Below are 21,378 nucleotides of genomic sequence, written 5' to 3'. Positions count from 1 at the left end.
TATTACCTTTAGCCCTTAATTTAGCCTCCTTTTTACCCTATCAATACGAAGAAGCCACTTTTGTGGTCTCTGGGGAAGCAAAGGCCTCGCTGCCTCAGCATTAATCTGAGGGAAAAGACTGTAGTCCCCAAAAAGCGACTTTCCCAAGCCTTGTGTGATGCATTGTTTTACAAATTAAATGGAGTTGGGGACAAATGTGAGAAAACCGAAAAACCTGACAGAGAAAATGGGTTTTATAACCTCTGTCGTCCCCTGAGGTAAAAAAAAATCCTGTGACACGCATCTTTTGTGCACTCACACGTTACACTCAAGCGAGTTTCCCCTCATGAGTAGAAAAATCGCCTCAGAGAGAAGGCGCGTTTGTGAAGCCACGCCCCCAATCCCTGAAAAGCGTCTGTGATTGGCTGAAGCGGCCCCTGTTTCGCTTTCCTCTAAGGTGAAATAGAGTTGCTGGAGGGAAGGGCGGGAGAAAGGAAAAACTCGCTTCTGATTGGCTGGCGACCTTTTTGACCAAAAAAAAGGTAGCTGGAGGGAAGGCAGATTGGTCTGGGAGGTTTCTCTCAGCTCAGCCAATGGCGGCGAGGCAGGAGTCAAGGGCGGGCTCTCTCCGATGAGTGACAGACGAAGCTTCCAATTCCCGCCTTTGTATTTATCTCTCTCTCTCTCTCTCTCCCGCCCAACCCGTGCTGAGATTTGGCGCGTGCGCAGTGCTCCTCCTGTCTTCTCGCATTTGAACGGCGAGAGTGCTGCTGCTCGCTCTGTCCTTCCCGCCCCCAACCGGCGCCTCCAACGGTTTTGGAACGTTGGCTCTGCGAACGTTCCAGGGGCTCCCAGGGCCCCCTCCCTCTCCTCGGCCGCGCGTGCGCAGAAGGGAGCCAGGTGAGTCGGAGGCCTCCGAAGGGAGGGGCCCCCGTCCTCAGAGCGGAGAGAGAAGGTGGCGCTTTTTACACTGAAGCACTGCAGCTCCCAGAATCCCCCGCGTCCAGCCAGAATGGCTGAGCAGCTACAAAGCCCAGAATCCCCCCCACACATATAGACACCCCCCCAGGGGTCCTTCAGGATGGGGGATGCTGGGAGTTGTAATGGTTGAAGTGCCCCACTTTCAGCTCCCAGAACTCCCCTCAGACAAGCACACGCCATTGTTCCTTCAGGATAGGGGATGATAGGAGTTGTGGTGCTGGAATGCCTCAGTTGCTGCTCTCATAATCCCCCTCAGATAAACACACTCCATCATTCCTTCAAGCTAAGGAATGCTGGGAGTTGTAATAGTTGAAGTGACCCAATTACAACTCCCAGAACCCCCCTCAGATGAGCACACGCTCCATTGTTCCTTCAGAACAGGGGATGCTGAGGGTTCTGGTGCTGGAATGCCTCAGGCGCAGCTCTCAGAATCCCCCTCAGATTGACACACTCCCTTGGCCCTTCAGGCTGGGGGATGCTGGGAGTTGTGGTGTTGAAGTGCCCCAGTTATAACTCCCAGAGTCCCCCCACACAGACGCCCCATTGGTCCTTCAGCCTGAGGGATGCTGGGAGCTGTGGTGGAGGTAATGTGCCCCAATTACAACTCCCAGAACCAGACACAAACACCATTGTGACAACTCCCAGAATCCCCACCCACCCACAAACACACTCCCTTGGCCCTTCAGGCTGGGGGATGCTGGGAGCTGTGGTTTGCCCCATGCCTGCTTTCTACGTATATCATCTACTCCTTTATTATTATTGCATTTAGACCCTTCTTTTGCCCTCAAAGGGAGGCCAACCGGTCTACTTCTGAATTCCATTTACAGCCTGCTTTTGACCCTAATGTGAGGCCAGTGTAATTACTTAGGTCTCTGTTGTTGTTATTATGCCATGTATGCCCCTCTTCTGCCCCCAATGAGAGGCCAATGCAGCTGGCAACGTAACCTATCAACAGCCCCAAACGCACTGCAGGGATAATAGCCCACTTTGCGTCCGCTTCAACTGCCCTGGCTCAGTGCTAGGGAATCCTGGGAAGTGCAGTTTCTTGTGGCACCAGATCCCTCTCTGACAGGGAAGGCTCAGTGTCCCTTAGGACTACAGTCCCCAGGATTCCCTGGCATTGACCCAGAGAAGTTAAAGCCTGTGAAACTGGACTCTTATTTCTGCCTCTCTGCCAGGAATGTGAGGCATGGCCTTGATGGCAGAGACTGCCGCTTAGAGAGGCCAGAATCAAGGCTGGCAATCCGGGGGAGGAATGCCATTGCTTTCTCATCTCTGTCTCCGCAGGACTTGATGCCAGTGCTTTCCAAGGCTGAGAAAGCAAGCCTTTTCCTTTTGGAGGCACTTTCCCTCCAGCCTTTGGACCTGGCCAGCATTCAGGTAAAAAACCCAAACATCCCGAAGCCTCTGGAAGCATTTGCTATTTCTTTCCCTTTCCCTCTATTGATTGTTCCAAAAAGCAGCGACAGAAAGACAGACGTGATTCCCTTTCCTCGACTTAAACAGCAACAGCCAAAGGGTAGTTTCACTATCAAACCTCTGTCACAGTTTCCGCTTCCTCCTACTTTGCCATTAACTTGCCAATAGCTTTGCATTCTTTTAAATGGGTCTGAAACGCTTTTATCTCTTCTAACGGTATTTCATTCTTTCATACGCAATCTCTTTTAATGCTGCAATAGTTCAATTCTGGTTTAACGTAACACTTCTCTGTGTTTTCGGTTGTCCTTGCAAGCCTCTCCGGCTCCCAGTTTTGGGAAAGGTGCAGGATATACATAAATATAATAATAATAATAATAATAATGAAGATCATAATTGTTCTCTTGTGATCAATATTACCCTTTTGTTACTCCAGTATGTATATTTTTCTCTTTGTTGTGTATTCTGTATTTCCCGCCTCTAATGACTTAACTTCCTCACACCTTAGTAGCAATTCAGTAGTGAAAAACCAGTGTATATAGATTAAGAAGTTCCAGCATAAAAAAACCCACAGTGTTTAAAATCTTACTTCCACTGGTTTGTAATTCCACAATCTGTAACAATAAGGCAAGTATTTGTTTGCTTTTTTAAAGGGAGTGTGGAGGGATCCTGTCCAAAAGCAGAGGCCTTGCTCCTGGACGCCTCAAAGATCGGTGGGAAACGCTCCAAAGGATGGACATGGCCTTTTTCTAGGCAACCTCAAGGTACCTCTATGAGATACTATGCGGCTACTCTCCCTCGCAGGCACCACTTTTCTCTATCCACTGCTGCCACCGCATATATATGTCTCTAGGAATCTCAAGGTGCTCCAGTGCAGCTCTCTGGTCAACATCTACCAGAGATTGACCATAGAATGGCCCTGGAGACCCTACAGATGCCTGAAAAGTGCTCTCTAGGAATCTCTCGGTTCTCCAGCACCGACTCTGCCATCAACGTCTATCAGAGGTTGACCATAGAGTTGTGCTGGAGGGCCTACAAATGCCTAGAAAGGTGCTCTCTCTAGGAGTCTGTAGGTCCTCCAGTGCAACATCTGATGAAAGCTGGTCATAGAGTCATGAAGGAGGACCTAGAGGTTCCTAGAGAACATATTAATCAAATTCACGAATAAGCAAATCCACCAAAGTCAAAGCCACAAATGTGGAGGGCCAACTGTGTACAAACATACATATATGTGTGTGTGTGTGTGTGTGTGTGTGTGTGTATACTAAATTAAACAACAGCAGCAGCCCATAACATCAGAGTAATTGCCTTGAATCCCAGTTTTGAGAAAAGGGCAGCATACCATCATCATCATTATTATTTCTGTCATTTATCAGCTTAGTGACTCTGGCCATAATTGTCTTCAAGTTAGAATGACTTTTAAAAAGACTTGTTTTAATCCTAATCCAAGCACTGTTCCTCTTTTTAGGCTCAGAAACCAAAACAGTAGCAATCAGAACTGGAGCTTTGGTAAAAGGATCCAATGCTAGCTCAAAGTAACAACTCTGGTAAATGTACTCTTTGATTTGTTCCTTAAATCATGATATTAGAAAGGGGCAGGACATTGTTTGCTTATAACCTTGAGGCGCTGTTTTGTATCTTTAAGGTGTCAAAATGAACGGAGGCACGGACGTCAGGAAGCCCATGCGTGCCCGAAAAACCATGACTCCGAGCAGCCGCAGACAGATGAAAATGTTGAACAAAGTGAAGGAACGAGCAGAAATAGCGCCAAGCGGTGCCTCCAGTCAGGATAAAGATCTTAAGAACGCCGACGTCAACCAGTTCCTGAACTCTGGCGCTTTGCAGGACATACTGTACAGCTGGTATGAAAATGAACCCAGTTCCTCGCTGTGCAAACCGGTGGAGGTACACCTGGACGCAAAGCCCATCGGCTGCACCTTGGACGCTTCAGAGGCACGGCTTTCCGGTTCCCCTCCGGCAGGAGACACCCCTTCCTCAAGCACCGGGAGGAACACCGGAGGGATGGTTTTGGAACAGGAGAGTACCAACTTTCGCTTTCATGAGAAAAATACTACTGCGTTTGTGCCAGGTAAACATGGGTTTGGGAGACTATTTTGGAAGGAACAAACATATTTAAAGGACTTTGAGGACCACATCTAACATACCTGCACACGCCTCCATTTTCCAGTACCATTCCTTATGCATTGGTCTCTAAGCTGCTTAGACATTTGGGGCACATTTCCAACTTATGGCAACCCCAAGGCAAACCTATTGTGGGGTTTTCGTGGCAGGTATCTTCAGATGAGGGTTTGCCATTGCCATCCTCTGAGGCTGAGAGAGTGTGACTCACCCAAGGTTGCCCTGTGGGCTTCCATGGCTGAGCTGGAATTTGAACCCTGGTCTCAAGTCATAGTCCAGCACACAAACCACTACCCCACATTGGAAAGGTCTTGGATCATATAATAATACCGAATTAGCAGTATATACTGTGTGTGTTCACTGATCTTGGGCAAGTCCCATGCTCTCAGCCTCAGGGAAAGGCAATGGCAAACCTCCCCTGAACAAACCTTGCCAAGAAAGCGCTTGATAAGTTGGCCATAGGGTCACCATAGGTCGGAAACAACTTCAAGGCTCACAACAACAGCCACAACTGTGTTTGTTCAGGTTTCTCTGGTTGGCACTGTCAATTCGATTGAGGCCCAGGCCTTGCCGGCAAGGAGGTGGCTTCTTATTCCTTTATTCCTCCTTCACCTTTTAAAATCCTGCTGTACATGCCAGGCTCCTTAAAACCTGGAAAGGAGTCTTTATTTCAGTACTGACCGGGTTCAGCACAAGGCCTTTCAAGGTGCTGGGGCTGCCCTCCTGGCTCACTCTGCCAATATCTTTCCTCTTTTGCCCAAGACAATCCTCAGAGGAAGAGAACATCAGAAGACTCCAAAGGCGCCTTTTGCAAACGCAAGAGAAAAGCAGAGGAAGCCGGAGAGGGTTGCTGGAGAAGCTCACATCAAAAGCAGACTGGGCTGGGGAAGGTAAGCTGCTTTGGCTGGCAGATAGCAGGCAGTGGTTGTGACATGAGGTCCAGTGGCGCTGCTGGCGCATGCGTTCTCTTGGTGGCTGCACTGAAACCAAATTGCAGAAGGCTGTTCGCTGTGGGGGCGGCTTGGGTTCTCCAGTTCTTCTCGGCTTGCTTCCCAGCTGATTGGAAATGGCGTGGAAATGACTGTTGTTGGAGTTGTTCCCATCGGTTTTGCGTAACGCCTCCTTTTTTTGTCTTGATAGCTTGCCTCAAGCCCTCCTGGGGCTGGGAGAGTCTACAGGTAATGCCGAATGCTGCAGTTACGTTCCTCTGCAAAGAGGATGCGAGGGAGGGATGTTTCTTGTGTGTGGGAGGGTGACCTTTGCTATAAGCCAGTGGTTGTCCAGTTCTGGTGACAGCTGTGCACTGAGCACCTTGGACTTCTAACCAATGTGGTTGGAACATTTTGCCACATCATTTCACATCATCATAGAGTGGGCAGGGGTCCCTTCTCCAGCCCTCTGCTACTGCAGGCATCCAGCCATAAAGCACCCCTGAGAGATAGCCACCCATCCTCTGCTTCAAAACCTCCACTCTCTGGAGCTCCGTCACACTAGCAAACGGCTCTTCCCGTCGGGAAGGCTTTTTCGGTGTTTAATCTCCTTTCTGGTCCTTTGTGAATGCGTTGGCTGGGAATCGGTTTACTCTGGTGTGGAAGACAGAGGTGCCCTTTAAAGACTCTAGACAGGGAGATCCCAGCACCCTCCGAAGCAGCATCTTCTAGTGTCAGGCATCTCTTACAGTCAAGAGGTTCTTCCCGATGTTTAAGGTTTAATCTCTTTTCTTGTCATTTGAATCCCCTGGTTCCCATTTTAGTCTTTGGAGCAGTAGCAAACAGACTTGCTCCATTTTCTGCATGGCATCTCTTCGGATGCTTCTCAGTTACTATTCTCATAACCTCCAGCCTCATCGGGAAACAAGGCTCTCTCCCGCAGCCCTTGAGTGCATCCGCAAGGACAGCACAATTTTCATGGAACTTGTCCTTTTTGTGCATCTAATTCAGAGTCTTGGTTTGGGGCAAGGAGCAGGTGGGATGGTATCACATGCATTTCAATAAAAGGGGAGCAATTTGAGGTCGTATCATAGTTTTTCGATGGATAGCATGTTGGTACGTATTTTAAAAAATGTTTAGAAGCAGACTTGTGGTCCCTTTAAGAACAGAATTGTCTTATTGTGAGCTTTTCTGGATTACTGTCCACAAAGGAGATTGTAACCCACACTAATAAATCTGCTCCTCTTAAAGGGCCAAGAGCCTCCTTTTTGGTCTTTATATCACACAGCTCTATGAGCGGAAGAGTCAGTGCTATAATCCTGAATGATACAGAATGAATCTGGGAAGCAAACAGAACAACAAAGAGGTAGTTTTACTGTGAAAAGCAGAGTGCTTCAAGCTAGTGAATTTGCCTAGAAGAGGGGTTTTTAAAACTTTTTGCTGCCACATACAGTCTCATGTGTGAGATGTGCGTTTTCTTGATTTAAAGTATGTACGTGTGTCTCCTTCTTGCAGATGAAGGGTTTTATTCAGGAGAATATGGCTGCTTCAATGAGGACCTGGGACCACCAGCTCCAGCATTTGCACGAGCGGATCGACCACACGCAGTGCTTCCAGAAGCATAATGAAGCATCCATCAAAATTCAGGTAGGGCACATTTGTGTGGCAGGCAGTGTTGCTTTGAAAGCATCGTATGTGGCTCTGTTGTCGAACCCTTGCCTGTGCATACAAGAAGCAGGCTCTTACTATGGCTTAAACTGAAGGAGCCTCTACCATGATGCTGGACTGCAACTCCCATCAGGCCCTAGGGAGGAATGCTGGGAGTTGCCAATGACAGCCTCTGGAGAGACACATAATTCTCCCCTGTGGTTGGAGGTCCAGGCTAAGGGTTCACTGGCAATCTCTGGAGCAGCAAAGAGCTGGTAGATAAGCAGCCAGTGTGCTCTTACTAGTTTGAAATCCTTAGGCGGGTATCTGGTGATGCTTTAGTGTAGTTCTGAATGTGGCCTCCATGGCTGAGAAGCCCTTCTGTAGCCCAATGTACATTGTTTATACTTTATATTTTTCTCTTGGCAGAAAGATATATCCCGCCTCAACAGACGTATTAACGGGGTGATAATGTTACAGAAGAAAGAGCTATCCTCCAGAGTAAGTCTTGGCATCTTTCTGGCACCATATAAATCATAATACTATTGCAGACAAATGCAGTTAAATGCCCAGATTGGGGGCCTGACTGGTCTTGGAAGCTGAGCAGGGTCAGCCCTGGTTAGGCATTGGATGGGAGACTGCCAACGAATCCCACATGCTGGGGGCTATATTTCAGAGGAAAGAACTGGCAAAACCACCTTGGAGTATTCCTTGCCTGAGAAAACACTATGAAATTCATGTGGTCACCATACATTGACAAGCAACCTGAAGGCACACACACGCATGGAAACTTTTATCGCAATGCATTACAGACCTATGAGGTTAGGCTTACTTAGGCATGTTTTATTTACACACATAACACACTGGAAAGGTTGCCCTTTTTTAGATTCCCATCTCCCACAGTCCCCTGGAAAATATGGCCATGGGACTTGTGCTGCTGGCAGATTGGGATGTTTAACCCCCCAAAAGAAGTGTCCATTCTCTGGTTTAACGTTGTTGCTATGTCCCTTCAAGTTGATTCTGAATTATGGTGACCTTTTGGGGTTCTCTTGACAAGAATTTCTTTAGAGAAGGCTTGGCATCAACTTTCTCTTGGGAGGTAACTTGCCAATGGTGTTTATCAGACGAGCTCTTAAAGAGGTACTATTCCAGTGTGACTCCTCTAGCTGCCTCCTGTTGTATGCTGGAACTGGCAGTTTTAAGGAGGGGTATTTAGAATTCTCAGGCAGAGAAGTTCAACTCCTTAAAACTGCCAATCCCAGCATGCAACAGGAGGCAGCTAGAGGAGTCACACTGGAATAGTACCTCTTTAAGAGCATAGTGTGATAAACATCAATGTCTCCCAGTGGGTTTCTGTGAATAAGGTGGATTTCAACCCTGGTCTAAAACTGAAACCATGACATGCCTCTAGCTCTTAAAAAATAGGGTTTCCTTCTTCAGAGGAGGTTTGCCATTGCCTTTTTCTGAGGCCGAGAGAGTGAGCAAAGGCTCCTCTGTGGCTTTCCATGGCTGAGCAGAGGTTTGAATGCTCCCGGGTCAGTTTTCTAGGTCTCCCAGGTTATTTCCAAGGCACAAATCTTCACCGGGATCCTCCTGTTCCGCTGCAAGGGCTTTGCATCCAGAAGGACGCTGACATGTTTGTACAGGCAAATGGGCAGAGAATTCCTTTTCTTTTCCCTGCCTCCAGGCCAACCTCCCAGGGGTCACTTCACAAAATAAAATCTTAAACTGCCCTGCGATTCATCCTGGCGAAGAGAGCAGTGGATTGAGGCCGTCAGAAAAGGGGCCTTCAGATCCCAGGAAGATGCCTCCGGAAACCACCAAGGAGAGGTAAGAGCAAGGACGGCCTGGTCAACGGTGGCCATGTTTCCATACGTGTGTTATATTTCCATGAGACTATCCCTCCCAAGCGGCTCTCCATTTTTAGCTCTCTGGATGTTGATGGACTTGAGCTCCCAGAATCCTTGAGCATTGGCCATGCTGGCAGCAAGGGCTTCTGGGAGCTAAAAGCCAAACTTTGACAGTTCTGTATCTAACAATATCATCCTCTGTTCCTGAGTTTTTCACTGCTAGCTTTTTGCGACTTGCTTGATGGATATTCTGTACAAGTGAGGGGTAATTTAGGAATGTGGCGGTGACAGTCACGGCGTAAAATGAATTTATGGGCGTCTGTAAATACGACTTGAATATCTTAAACAGGGAGGGATGCGGCTGCTTTATGTGTCTTGATGCTGATGTGTTTTGTTACCAGAACTAATGACGTCATTATCCTGAATGAAATGAACAAAAATCCTGGTGTGGCAGCTGTGAATCCTCCAGGTACAAAGAAATAAAATGGGCATTTCTGAATTTATTTTTTAAAAGCAGATTTTAACAGAACAAGATCATTAAAACGGCTGCTCTCTTTCCCTTTGTCTCTCTTTTTCTCTCCCTCTCTAATAACACAAGTGCATAACTGGAGGAGACCTAAATGCACTGGGGTGAGCAGGCTAGTAGCAGATACTCTTCCTTTTCTTCCTTCTGGGGACACAATGCATGTTGAAGCTGCTAATACATGGCTAGAATATATCTATCTATCTATCTATCTATCTCCCCCCATCCATCCATGTGGTGCTGAACAGGCAGTTGAGAAGAACTGGACCAGTATGTCTTGAAGCAGGGATGAGCAGAGGTTGGCTTTCCAGATACTGTGTTGAACAGTGGTTCCCATCAACCCATGATGGGAGTTGTTGTCAAGCAACATCTGGGGGCCCACACAATGCCCACCCTCTCCTGTGGAGCTGGCAATATTGGACCAGGTGGGACCCATTGTCTACACGGCTAACGCTTCCAGTGAGCCTACAAAACTGACTGCAGAACCTATGGATGAGGGCTTGAGTTTGTGCATAGATCCTGCTTGAGACACTGCAGAGCTACTGCCAGCCCGCATCGACAGCCATAGTGTAAGGCAGTTTCCAATGTTCTTACAGCCCTGCTGCACATCATTCCTAGGTCATGCATGAGGACTTAAAGGTTGTCGCCAAAAACCTCTGCTGAGCAAAAAAAATCAGAGTTAATACCTCCTGATCTGAAAAGCAAGGCTGCTTCTGAGTCAGCTGCATTTGCTTGGATGAAAGCCTCTGCCCCCTTTCTCCCGATGCTTATTTGGAAAGAAATGGGCTGTTGGCCGGAATGGAAGCCTGAATGTACTCTGTTCTTACTCTCCTCGCTCTCATTTTGTGTCAGTGCTGTGTGTGGGACCCTGTCCCTTGCTGTGCCTGTCGTCTGTATTAGCTAGTTGCCTGCTTCCCTTCTGAATCTGTCGCTGAATGCCTTTATCACTTACCAAGTGAATGTTAAGAATTTAAAAATGATGCTTCTGTCACATTTCCTCAGCTGTTCATCAGGAGGAGAGGGCTGCAAACGCAGATGCTGCAACTCCATCCACCTCCAAGGTCAGATTCCAGATATCTTGCTTGTCTAGGCCTGTCTTCACATCCTTTTCCCCAGTTGCATTATGAAAGAGTCTGAATTATAAATGCTTGGGAAGGCTTGCATTTTGATGGGTGGAATAAAATAGACAACTAAACTGAGGTTGTCTTACTTTGGACGTGTCGTGAATAGACGTCACTCATTAGAAAAGAGAATGATGCTTGGTGAGGTAGTAAGAAAAATGGAAGACCATATTTATTGTCCCAGGGAATGGGAAATCCCAAGGAACACGCAATGAACTGCCAGGAGCAGAGGCCTCCAGGTCCTCCGCCTTGTGAGACTTCGGTTGGTCAGCTCTGAAAACGGGGAGATAAGTCCCAGTTTTATTTACAGTCTCTTCTAATTTCAGCAGCTGATAATTGACCTGACGGATGAAAAAAGCAATCCGGAGACAGGTAAAAGAATTTCAGAACAGCTTAAAAACCTGTTAATTTATTATTATTTGTACTGGTTTGCCTTACTCTTGCATTTTAATGTTGACTTTTTGCATGTTTTAATTATATTGCAATCCTGTTAGTTCGTAAGCCACCTTGAATCTCAGTCACAGGGGAAAGGTGGGATGTAAATGAAGGAGATGATGGTGCAAAATGCCCAGCGCCCAGGACAGGAAAGGAACAAAAACCAGGGGGAAAGGGTCCTGACGATAGAGAAAGCAAATTTCTATTGAGCAGCATAATCATAATAATACTCCAAAGTATAACTGAAGGAGTTTAAACAGCTGGCATAGTGAAATGTCATTGCTGTTTCATGCTTGCTTTTTGAAGAAGGCAACAGAAAATGCAGCCATTTCTACCAAAATGTTTAAAAGGAGGAAGGAGGAGGAGAAAAAGAATGGGGACTACCTGGTTTTCACTTTAGGATGAGCTTTCGTGGATGCGGTAATGGGTGATACTAAAGTGATAGTCCAACAAAGAGGGGATTGTAAAAAATATTGTATGGGAGAAGCGAGCCAGTGTTTAAAATGTGATGCTAACCTATAGTATATCAATAGGAAATGATGTAGAGAGGGGAGCTGCAAGGACGAGCAATTCAGCCGCAGACCCTGAACGACAGCCATCGAATCAGGTATTTAGATTTGGAAAAGATTATTTGCAGAAACGCAATGCTAGTTGCGCCCAGGAAGCCACCTGGCAACCCCAAAACAGTTGCACAACGAGGGGAGTTGAGATGAAAATGGAATAAATGGACATAAGATCTATGTTGCACAAGTCCTAAATGGTTATCAAAAGTCAGAAATGACTTGAAGGCACTCAACAGCCACAAATGTAACAGTCCCTGCACATGACAGTCCTTTAAAGCCAGTACTTTAGAGAAAGGGCAATAACACAAGTAATAAAATTGCAAGGCCATTGGCAATAGAAAAGTAACTTCCCTTGAGATCAAGCCTGCCCCAGTGCTGAGCAAAGCTAACTGCCCCATTTTTAGGCAGAGAACACTGCATTTCTCAAGAAGTCCGTATGCTATCATTGTTGGGTGCCTTCAAGTCATTTCCGAGACCTTAAGACAAATTTGTAAAAGGGTTTGTTTTATGAACCCTGGTCATATTCCAACACTCAACCCATTACAGCATGCTGCCTCTCTCCTGTGCTGCACCATCTGGGCAAATTAGGGGCTGCACAGGTACAACTGAGCCAGGGTAGTGTCACCGTGGTGTAAATCCCATCCGTTGTAGTCCAAGTGATGGAGAACGAAGATCCCTTGCCAGCCACTTGGGGACCGTGTTGGAATATCGTTTTGTACTTTATGGCATAAACACTAGCACTATTCAGTGGTTAATTTTTGGCCTGACTAACTGTCCTGATGGCTCCCAGACGCACAGCAGTGTGTAGAAAACACTGGTTTGCAAGGTTTGTGCATCAACCTTGTGAACAAAACTCTCCTCTTTTAAGTGCTGAGTCTTAACAGTTTGAAAGGAGAGGACAGGTGTTCAAGAAGCAGCAGCCTGGATGTTCAGTTGTTAAAATCCTTTCCAGGTTTTGGTGTAGTGGTTTGAGTGTTGGCCTAGGACTGTGGGAGGCATGGGTATGCATCCCCACTCTGCCATAGAAACCACACTGGGTGACTTTGGGCAAGTCCTACTCTCCCAGCCTCAGGGGAAGGCACTGGCAAACTTCCTCTGATCAAACCTTGCTTAGAAAACCCCATTGTAGGGTGGCCATAAAGTTAAAACCAGGCATACGACAACAGTGACCGGTCCTATTGAGCTCAGTGGGACTTCCCGCCTGAGCCCAAAGGCCTTGGGTTGCTCCCTTTCCGTTTCTGGTTTGCTGAAATCTGCCTTGGTTTCCTCTCAGGCTGATGACGACCTTTCCCACCTCCCTCCCCTCCCGAAAAGCCGCTTGCACCAGGAGCCAGTGGCTGCATTCCAGAACACGCTGCCGCCTCTAAAGCTGGACCTTTCGGTGGTTCGGGTCGAGAACCCCAAAGGCATCGCCCTGAAGTGGAACGTCCAGAAGGCTGACCCCCGCTGTGCTCCCCTGGAGAGCTTCCACCTCTTCCTCTTCCTCAAGGGCAGCCAATTCCGGAGCTGGCAGGAGACCAACCAGATCCTTGCCAAGAAGCTCCCCATGGCCTGCACCTTGAGCAGCTTTCCGGAGTCCTCCAGGTGCTACCTGGCCATGCGGGCCAAAGACATTTATGGGCGCTACGGACCGTTCAGCGACATCAAGTCGGTTCTTACTCTGTAGTTTCTGTGGACAGAGGGGGGGATATCTCTGCGAATTGCCAACCGTGGACCCTCCAGATCTTTTGGACTTCGGCTCCCAGAATCCCTTGCCACACTAGCTGGAGACTTGTGAATCACCCAAGGTTGAGAACCGATGCTCTTCCGTATGCTGGGACAAGGGCAAGGTTCAGTGTTATTTCTTTTACAGACACCTCCTTAATGTTACCGTGGGCAATCTAGTAACTCCTTCTGTACCAGCTGGTGGATTCTGGATGTTGCAATCCTTGGGTGTTAGCACAGAGAAGCTGTCAGGAAAGCTAACTCTGGGGCAAGGTGAGATGTTGAAAGCCTTCTGCTATCCACAGTCATTGCTTCTGTGGTGGCGGCATGGCTGTCATATTTTTCCATGCTAAGCCAGAAGAATGGAAGCCAATTACACCTAGATTTCTTTTTTGGACTGTTAAAAATCTCACTATCTTGCGTGCTGGGAGCCTTCCTTGAATGTCCATAAGCTTCCTTTTTGGCTTCTAAGATCCAAAAGAGACCCACACATACACACTGAGCCTGCCTTCTCAGCCCTGAAAAGCCTGGCATCCTAGGGATTTTATTTATTGATTGATTGATTGATTTATGTTGCCATCATCCCAGCCCTGTATCTGGACCTCCTCCTGCTTCTCCATCCATGGCTTCACTGGCCTCTCCAATGGGGTAATTTCCTTACTTCTTTTCCCTTCTGAATACAGTCCGCCCTCAGTATCCACAGGGGATCTGTTTCCAATCCTCCCTTCCACAGATAACAAAATCCACAGATGCTCAAGTCTCATTGTCACCAGTGATGGTGCGCTCCACCATTGGGGACAGTGGGACTCTCCCTTCCTCTTAGCTTTCACTGGCGGCAGGCAGGTGCCTCCTCTGCCACTGCTTCCTCTTCCTCCTCCTCTGCTGCCGCTTCCTCCTGCCTTCTCCACTGCCACTTCCTCCTCCTCTCACTTCCTGCTGCTGCTGCTTCCTCCTCTTTCTCCCACCTCCTCTGCCGCCACTTCTTCTTCCTCCTCCTCCACCATTTCCTCATCTTCCTCCTGCCTCTTCTTCCTCTTCCTCCACTGCTGCTGCCTCACCATGGGCTTGCAGTCTGTGGCTACTCAATACTTTGACTGCCGTGGCTTTGTCATCCTATGGCATACTGAGGTTAGTAGTTTGGGGAAGGACTGTCTGGCCATCTGTATGAGAATTCGTAGTACCTCACAAAATCACAAATCCCAGGATTCCATAGGATGGAGCCACAGCAATTAAAGTGCTATAAAGGTGTTGTGTAAAAGGGCCACTGAACTGTTCACGAATGATTGCTCTTAACCGGTTAAAAATAGAGGGTTCTGCCAGGTGTTGGGTGAGAAGGGGAGGCTTTTGGGGCACTCAGCCAGTGGGCTAAGTCTTCTCTTGGTGGCTCATACATGTAACCCATCAGTTCCTTTCTTCTTGTTGTTGCTGTTGTTAGTATTGTTACTTACTTAGATCCTGCCTTTTTCCCAGTATAGGGACTCAAGGCAGCTACCAACAAACTTAAAACAGTACATTTGTTAAATTTCCGGTTCTTCTTCTGCCGTTTCCAGTTCTTCCTCTGCTGTTGCAGAGCTGGTCTTGTGTCCTCCTACCTACTTTCCCAACTGCGTCAAAACTCTTTAAGACAAAAAAAGAAAAGGGGGGGGGGGTTTCCAAAATTCTAGAGTCCAGAAGTCTGTGGCATGATTTAGACTGAAGGTGTGCACCACAAATTTAGTTTACGTTTGGTGCGGGTGATGTTTTTCTAAGTTTGAGCCGGTTGGACCCTGAGTGGTGGTTTGTGAGGGAGAGCTCTTCAGTGCAAAGGAGTCCATTCCCAGCTTCTTCTGACTCCTTCCTCACAGCCCCAAAATCTTACGGTGTGAGGCTGTCGTCTTCTATCAGAAGACCTGTGAGAAGGGCTTTGCAGATGTCTCAGGTGGGAAGAGATGGAAACAGAGTCATTTCCCAGGTGGGAACCTGCAGACTGGTTCTCCTGTGACTTGGGCAACCAAGCAAAGGTGGAAGACAGCATGACTGCATTCACTTAGCTTCTTTATCCTGGCAAATGCCATGGCGGTTGGGATGGGTGACCCTTGAGGTCCCTTCTTTGGGATCCTGTGATGTCTGGTTGCAACAGGTCTAGTGAGGCTCTTGGTGCGCAAACTGGGGCAGGGTTTTCACTTAGCCTGAGTATCCTTTGAGCTCGGCGGCGTCTCTCCTCTGATTGGCCCATAGTGCTGTCTGTCTCCAGTGGCGGCGTTGGGGTCTTCCTGCGGCCACTTGCAGGACCTGATCCATTTAACCCAAGGATGGATTGTTAGGATTCTGTGACGTTGCCAAGACCAGAACCAAAAGGCAAAGGCAATGTTTTTGTAACTTTTATTTCCATATACACCATGGGTATATAAAATACAAAGGGACAGAGGCACGGTCGTCGGTAGGGTTAAAGTGAGCAACCTCAAAGAAAGATCGTCCTCTTTAAAAAAGCAATCCAGGATGTCTAGCTGTTCTCTTGGGATGGAAGCGCAGGTCCTGACAACGTCCGCTTCTTCCGGGCGGAAACACAAAGGGTTGTCCGGCTGATGGTTTCCTTGTATTTTGTTTAAAGTAAGATTTGGCAGGATTACTGGTTTCAGTTACAATTTGCTTGTTTTCATGAAGGGCGCCTCAAATGGGAGTATGTAAATATATATGTATGTACAAATAAAAGATGTGGGGATTTTTGTAAATTCAAGACTATGGTTTTTCATTCTTGGCAACTGGGAATCAGCGGTGCTTTGTCTCTAAAGAGCCTGTCTGGGCAGGACTGCAATACGACCGAAGTAGGCTTGAGAGAACTGGGGCAGGCAGAAGCAAGGAAAGTGGGGGGACTGTCAAGAATCTATGGAAGGAAGGAAGGGGGCTTGCATTGGAACAAAACGGCCAAGGCATGCTGCTTCAGGCCCCTCTTCTTTAATGCAGGGGCATCCAAACAATCCAGGGAGGCTGTTTTGCTGAATTTAGGCGTTGGAGTCCTCCATCCCTCCCAACAGCCCCGGCCAGTGAAGAATGCTGGGAGTTGCAGTCCAGTGTTTCTTGAGAGCCAACCCCTGGTTGAAGGTTGCAACAAGGAGGGAGAAAGGACCAGAGTCCCATTTCTTCTGGCTTAGAGAGAACCAAGGTCCAAAGCACACTGCAGAAATAATCCAGTTCGAAACAGCTTTAACGGCCCAGGCCCTATGTTAGATAACTCTGGGAGCTGTAGTTTTGTGAGACTTTGCTGTCAGAGAGCTCAGGTGCCACAATAAACTAGGGCTCCCAGGGCAGTTAAAGCAGACTCAAAGTGGATTATTTCTGCAGTGCATTTTAAACCCAAGACTGTGTTCTCTATAATGTAATCTGCAGGATTAGGTGTCTGCTGCTTTGTGTTTTTGACTAAGAGGTCCTTCAAAAACAAAAATGAAGGCCTGTCATTTCAGACCTCAAAAGACTGCAGAGGAAGGCAGCCACTATTTGGCTTCTGCTAATGGCATGTTCTCCTCATTGAAATACAAATGAAGCTGGGCTGCACACAGGTTGAAGGTAAACCCAAAAGCTCTTTTAAAACCAGACAAGATGACCATAGCAAACTCTAGATACTGATCTTAAGAAGGAAGGCCCATTGAGGCCAAGGGTCTGTTCCCAGCAAGTGGTTTAGGACTGCAGCCTCAACAGCAACCACTGATGTCCTTTCAAAATTCTTGCCTCTAGAAACTCAGTTGGGAGAACTATCCTCTTGGACCAAACCTGGCAACCTTACATGCAACCCGAATTTCTAACAAGCCCCAAACCTCCTTTCATTCATTTTGCAAAACCCACCATGCAGTTTCTAGGACAGATTTTTTCTCCAGGCCCAGATTGGAAAGCTGTAATAGAACTACCAGCAAACCAACTGGACTGCGTACAAAATACTGCTTTTTCTAAGGCACTGACCTCAAAAAAGGGCCAATGCTGGTCCCTGGCTAGTTTCTAGGAAGGGAGGGGGGCAATGGTAACCAGTGGTCATAAATGGTAGCCAGTGGTCACAAATACAATGGCAGCACATGGGGCTGGGCTGGGGGCTATTGCCAGAACCAAACGGCCCGAGGAACATTGTTCTCATGTATTAAGAATTTAGGAAATTTAAAACTTCTTTAGGAAATTCTTAATATGTGAGAGTGAGCAGCCTGAAATTGGCATTTTGGAAGAGGCAGCAGCTCTTCGGAGGCAAAAGCATTCTGTGGTTGAGCTTGCTTGTTCTTTTCATTTCCTAATTCAATTTAAAATCTGGTCTTTTGGAGTCTCTGCTCTGTTTCTGTTTTTCCAAAGCAAAACCTTTGCCAGCCAAGAGCAGCAAGAGCTGGATTTGTCATGCAAATGGGCGCAGTGTTTGCCTGACAGAGGAAGCCCATACCCTCCGGAGCTGAGCTTGCCTTTACCTGCCCAAAGGACTTACTTCTACCTGCTGCAGGTGAGAGTTGCCCTACACACACCATGCCTTACCCTTGAGTCATACCCAGGTATGCCCTACACTTACTATGGGGTTTTTTAATTAAAGAAAAGATATTTCCCCCAGCTGCGGACTCCCTTGGAGGGTGGTGGGCTCTCCATCTTTGGAGGTCTTTCAACAGAGGTTGGATGGGCATCTCTCAGGAGTGCTTTGGTTGCGGATCCCTGCATGGCAGAAGTGGCTTCAGTTAGATGACCCTTGGGGTCCCTTCCAAGGAGTCTATGGGGTCATGGAAAGAGTAGACGAAACCCTAAGAGGGCCACATTTGGACCTAAGGACTAAGGCTCTCCACTCCTAAGTCAAAAGAGAGAACCCAGATAATCCCCTTGGGTTGCAATGGTCCTCCCTAATAATCCTTGAGTTCCATATATTGCACTCTGCCACCTATAATTTATTATTTCAAGGGTTATCCACAAACCCCCCTCTCCCCTCTTTTGTTAATGCCTATAGAGTCGCTTTGGAAGCCGCAGGACAAGAGGAAAAGACATACAAATGTGGGTAGTGCATTCTGCCCATGGTTATTTTGGGTTGCTGGGTTGCTCTTTTTCCAGGCGGGGAAAGGGGTGGGATGTGTCCAATCTGCCCGCCATTTTGTTATTCCAATAGTCCTCCTTTCATTCCAAGGATGAGGCTCAGGGGAGACGGGGACGCTTCGGAATAAAAACAATAACTTCTCCTACAAAACCACTTTCTGACTATATACAAAAGAGTGACTGGGATTCCAGTACTGCATATATGTGTGTCGTGTCGTGTTGTGTTGTTCTTTAACTACCTGCGTCTGTTCTTATTTGCGCTTCCTTAGTATTAGGTACATGATCCCGCTGAGGAAAGTGAAGGCAAAGGCGATCCAGGCCAAGATGTAGGAATAGCCATACTGGCCGCCCTTCACTTCGAAGAAGTCGTAATGGTTGCCCTTGTGGATCTCCTCCCGGCGGTCGGTGTAGATGGAAGCGGCAATCATCACACAAAGGCCTGCGGAGAAACCCAGAGAAGGAAAGCCTCACAAAACGCATCACACAACAAGATCAGCTGAGGCCCTACGCCAGGGATAGATAGGGTAATACATCCGTCCTGGATTGTGGTCTGACCTTTAACAGACCTACTCGAGATCTGCTACAGCGATAGGCTTCTGTCCTTTGGATGACCAAAATAAAAACCAGAGTGGGTTTGCCAACCCAAATGGCATCACAGAAACCAGTCCCTGCTCCTAGCTTTCCATAGCGTTGGCTCTGCTGACCAAGGAAGCTGGGAGTTGTAGTCCAACAGCACCCCATGGGCTGCATGATCCTCATCTCCATCCTAAGCTGTGTCAGGTTTCAAAGGCTCCATAGCATTGCTCCCCCAACACACACACACAAAATATTCTATGTAAAAACATGACATTTAGGGTTTTTAAAAAATGAGACCCTGAGCGTCTTCCTTCACTGTGGGAAAAATGGGCTTATGATGAGGAGCCTGAGAAATATCTGGGTAGCTATCCCTGCAGCAGATCTTGGACTTCAGCTCCCAGAATCCTGAAGCATCGGCCAAGATAGCTGAGGCCCCTGGGAGCTGAAGCCTAAAACATCTGGGGTTTGGGGATCACTGCTCTAGACCAATAAGTAAGGTATTCATTTCCTTTAAAAAGAGAACTACTCACAGGAGAGGAGTTGCAGGATGGAGGTCAGCACAAACCTCTCCCCTTGCTTTAGGCGGAAGAGCTGGAGGATGAAGACGAAAAAGGCCAAGCAGCAGAGGATGGTGGACAGGATCATCGTGGCCTGGATGGCCTGGATCGACTGGTAGTCTGCAGGAATAATCATCATCATCATCAACATTAGTGAGGATGGCTGGAATCTTTTAGGGACTTACGTCTTCTTAAATGGACTGATGCCTGCGTGAATTAGAATTGGGCAATCCGTAATATTCATATCCATTTAGTACAGAGGGGAGCTGGCAAAGTGACTGATGCACAACGGGACACCAACCAGGGAACACTTGTTGGTATCCCATTACACATTTTTGCAATTTACTAATAGGGTTTCTTGCTGCCTCTGCTACGTAGCAAAGTACAATGGTCCCTCCAAATTCACTGAGGTCGGGGTAAAAGACCCCTGTGAATGTGGGGAAACTGCAAATAAAAGAATACTATTCTTTTTATTGGAGAGGACACCTCTCTAGGAATCTTCAGGTCCTCCAGTGCAACTCTGTGGTCAACATCTGCCAGAAGTTAATCCTGCTTTTCTCTTGGACCATCCATGCATCCGAGGAAGAAGACCCAAGCCTACGAAAGCTCATGCTGCCAACTTCGTCCTTTCTTTTGGTCTCAGGGGTGCTACAAGTTCTCCCTCTGCCTGCTTCCTTTGCCACGGTTTATGTTCCACTTGGCTTTTCCTTCTCAAGGCCCACCTGCATCCTGCCAGCCATTTCCACCAACCTCCCTGGTAGCTTTTGTGTGCAATGCAAAAAGGCCACCCGTCTCTTGCCAACTCCCCAGAAAATCATTTCCTCCCTAAAATACAACTTCCGGACGGAGGAACTCCTTGGATTTGGGTCGAGGAAGGGACCCTCCCTTCCTTCTCTTGTTCCTGCAGGGAACTTGGGCAGAGCTGGAGGAGGATAACTTTTGACACAATTGGGAGCCAAAGGGACTTCATTCAAACTGTTTTTTCCCCCTAAGAAAAAGCAACAGGAGGGAAGAAAGATGCTTGAATGCACAAAAGCGAGAAGGTCTGCAGAGTGTTCTCTTTCCGGTCTATTAGCAACAGGCAAATAGTTAGCAAAGTCCTGACAACGAAGCTCCTTTTTGCAAAGTCTTCCTATGTTCTAGAATCCTAAATGCCCATCCCTAAACTATCAATCCCAGCAGTTTGTAGGATTTAGCCACTGACAGTTAAAGTGGAATCTATGACTGTTGTATTTGTGTGATGCAAAAAGACTCGTTTTTCAACCTGTAGAGGGTGCTAATATTTCACTTTTCCATTGTTCCCTCTCCAAATCTCTCTTTCTGTTCTGTCTGCTCCCAGGACCTTTTAATATCAGCTCCCCAGGTCAGTTTATTTTAACTGGCCTGGAATAAAATCTACAACTTTTCAGTCATGCCTCTTGGAGTAAACTGGATGCGTCCTGAAATAAACTGAGGATAAAGAGGGAAAGTGGGAGAAGGAGAGAGAAACTGGGACATTTTAAAAACCACTGAGAAAGTGGGACTGCAAAGGATTCATGGGAACTGTCCTTCCAAATTCAGGAAACCTGGAAGGGATGCTATCTACCTTCCTCCCTAGGCGAAAGGGAGAAGAGTGGAGAGGAGCAACGCACATCATGCGCAATTTGAGGTCCACTGTCGCTGCAAGTGGGGCAGATTTGGCATGCAACTTACCGGGAAAGCTGTCGTCGAGCGTCGTACAGTTTGTTCCATTGAAGCAGCGATGCCAGACGTCTGTATACAGATCATCTCCAACCCACCAGGCCTGCAAAAGGAGCGTAAGAAAAACGCACAGAAAGATGGCGTGACGCATGCGTGGGGGGCTTGCAATAAGCATGCAATGCGAATCTTATTGCTGGAAGGGACCCCTGAGGGCCATCTATTCCAACCCCTTGCCATGCAGAAATACACAACATGG

The 21,378-nt window shown here is 47.5% G+C and overlaps 2 protein-coding genes across 12 annotated transcripts in view; one reads left to right on the top strand and one right to left on the bottom strand.

Moving 5' to 3' along the window:
• Positions 1-729: 729 nt before the first annotated feature.
• Positions 730-15,998, top strand: ATF7IP2 (activating transcription factor 7 interacting protein 2). 7 transcript variants are annotated; one of them, XR_006100483.1, is made up of 15 exons: positions 730-879; positions 2,248-2,340; positions 3,030-3,140; positions 3,845-3,923; positions 4,022-4,465; positions 5,278-5,693; positions 6,960-7,091; positions 7,521-7,592; positions 8,779-8,921; positions 9,343-9,410; positions 9,540-9,571; positions 10,467-10,525; positions 10,912-10,957; positions 11,554-11,627; positions 12,857-12,877. XR_006100483.1 is itself a non-coding variant. In XM_042437390.1 (14 exons), exons 4-14 carry the CDS (start codon positions 3,899-3,901, stop codon positions 13,247-13,249), a joined length of 1,584 nt encoding a protein of 527 aa, XP_042293324.1. In that variant the 5' UTR covers positions 730-879; positions 2,248-2,340; positions 3,030-3,140; positions 3,845-3,898; the 3' UTR covers positions 13,250-15,998. The 7 variants fall into 7 exon arrangements, 5 of the variants coding, with proteins under 5 accessions (XP_042293324.1, XP_042293323.1, XP_042293319.1 ...); XR_006100484.1 differs by having other exon boundaries at positions 10,915-10,957; positions 12,857-12,875; XM_042437390.1 differs by lacking the exon at positions 9,540-9,571 and having other exon boundaries at positions 5,278-5,405; positions 12,857-15,998.
• Positions 15,633-21,378, bottom strand: part of EMP2 (epithelial membrane protein 2) — an 18,142-nt gene continuing 12,396 nt past the window's right edge. For all 5 annotated transcript variants that reach the window (XM_042437392.1, XM_042437393.1, XM_042437395.1 and 2 more), the window contains exons 3-5: positions 21,135-21,225; positions 19,416-19,562; positions 15,633-18,748 (exon numbers count right to left, since the gene is read on the bottom strand). In XM_042437392.1, the coding sequence (XP_042293326.1) occupies positions 18,561-18,748; positions 19,416-19,562; positions 21,135-21,225 (426 nt within the window). In that variant the 3' untranslated portion in view covers positions 15,633-18,560. The remainder of the gene's footprint in view (positions 18,749-19,415; positions 19,563-21,134; positions 21,226-21,378) is intronic.

The sequence above is a fragment of the Sceloporus undulatus genome, chromosome 8 (assembly GCF_019175285.1).
Source record: "Sceloporus undulatus isolate JIND9_A2432 ecotype Alabama chromosome 8, SceUnd_v1.1, whole genome shotgun sequence".
NCBI classification, from domain to species: Eukaryota; Metazoa; Chordata; class Lepidosauria; order Squamata; family Phrynosomatidae; genus Sceloporus; species Sceloporus undulatus.
This window is presented reverse-complemented; position numbering and strand designations above follow the sequence as displayed.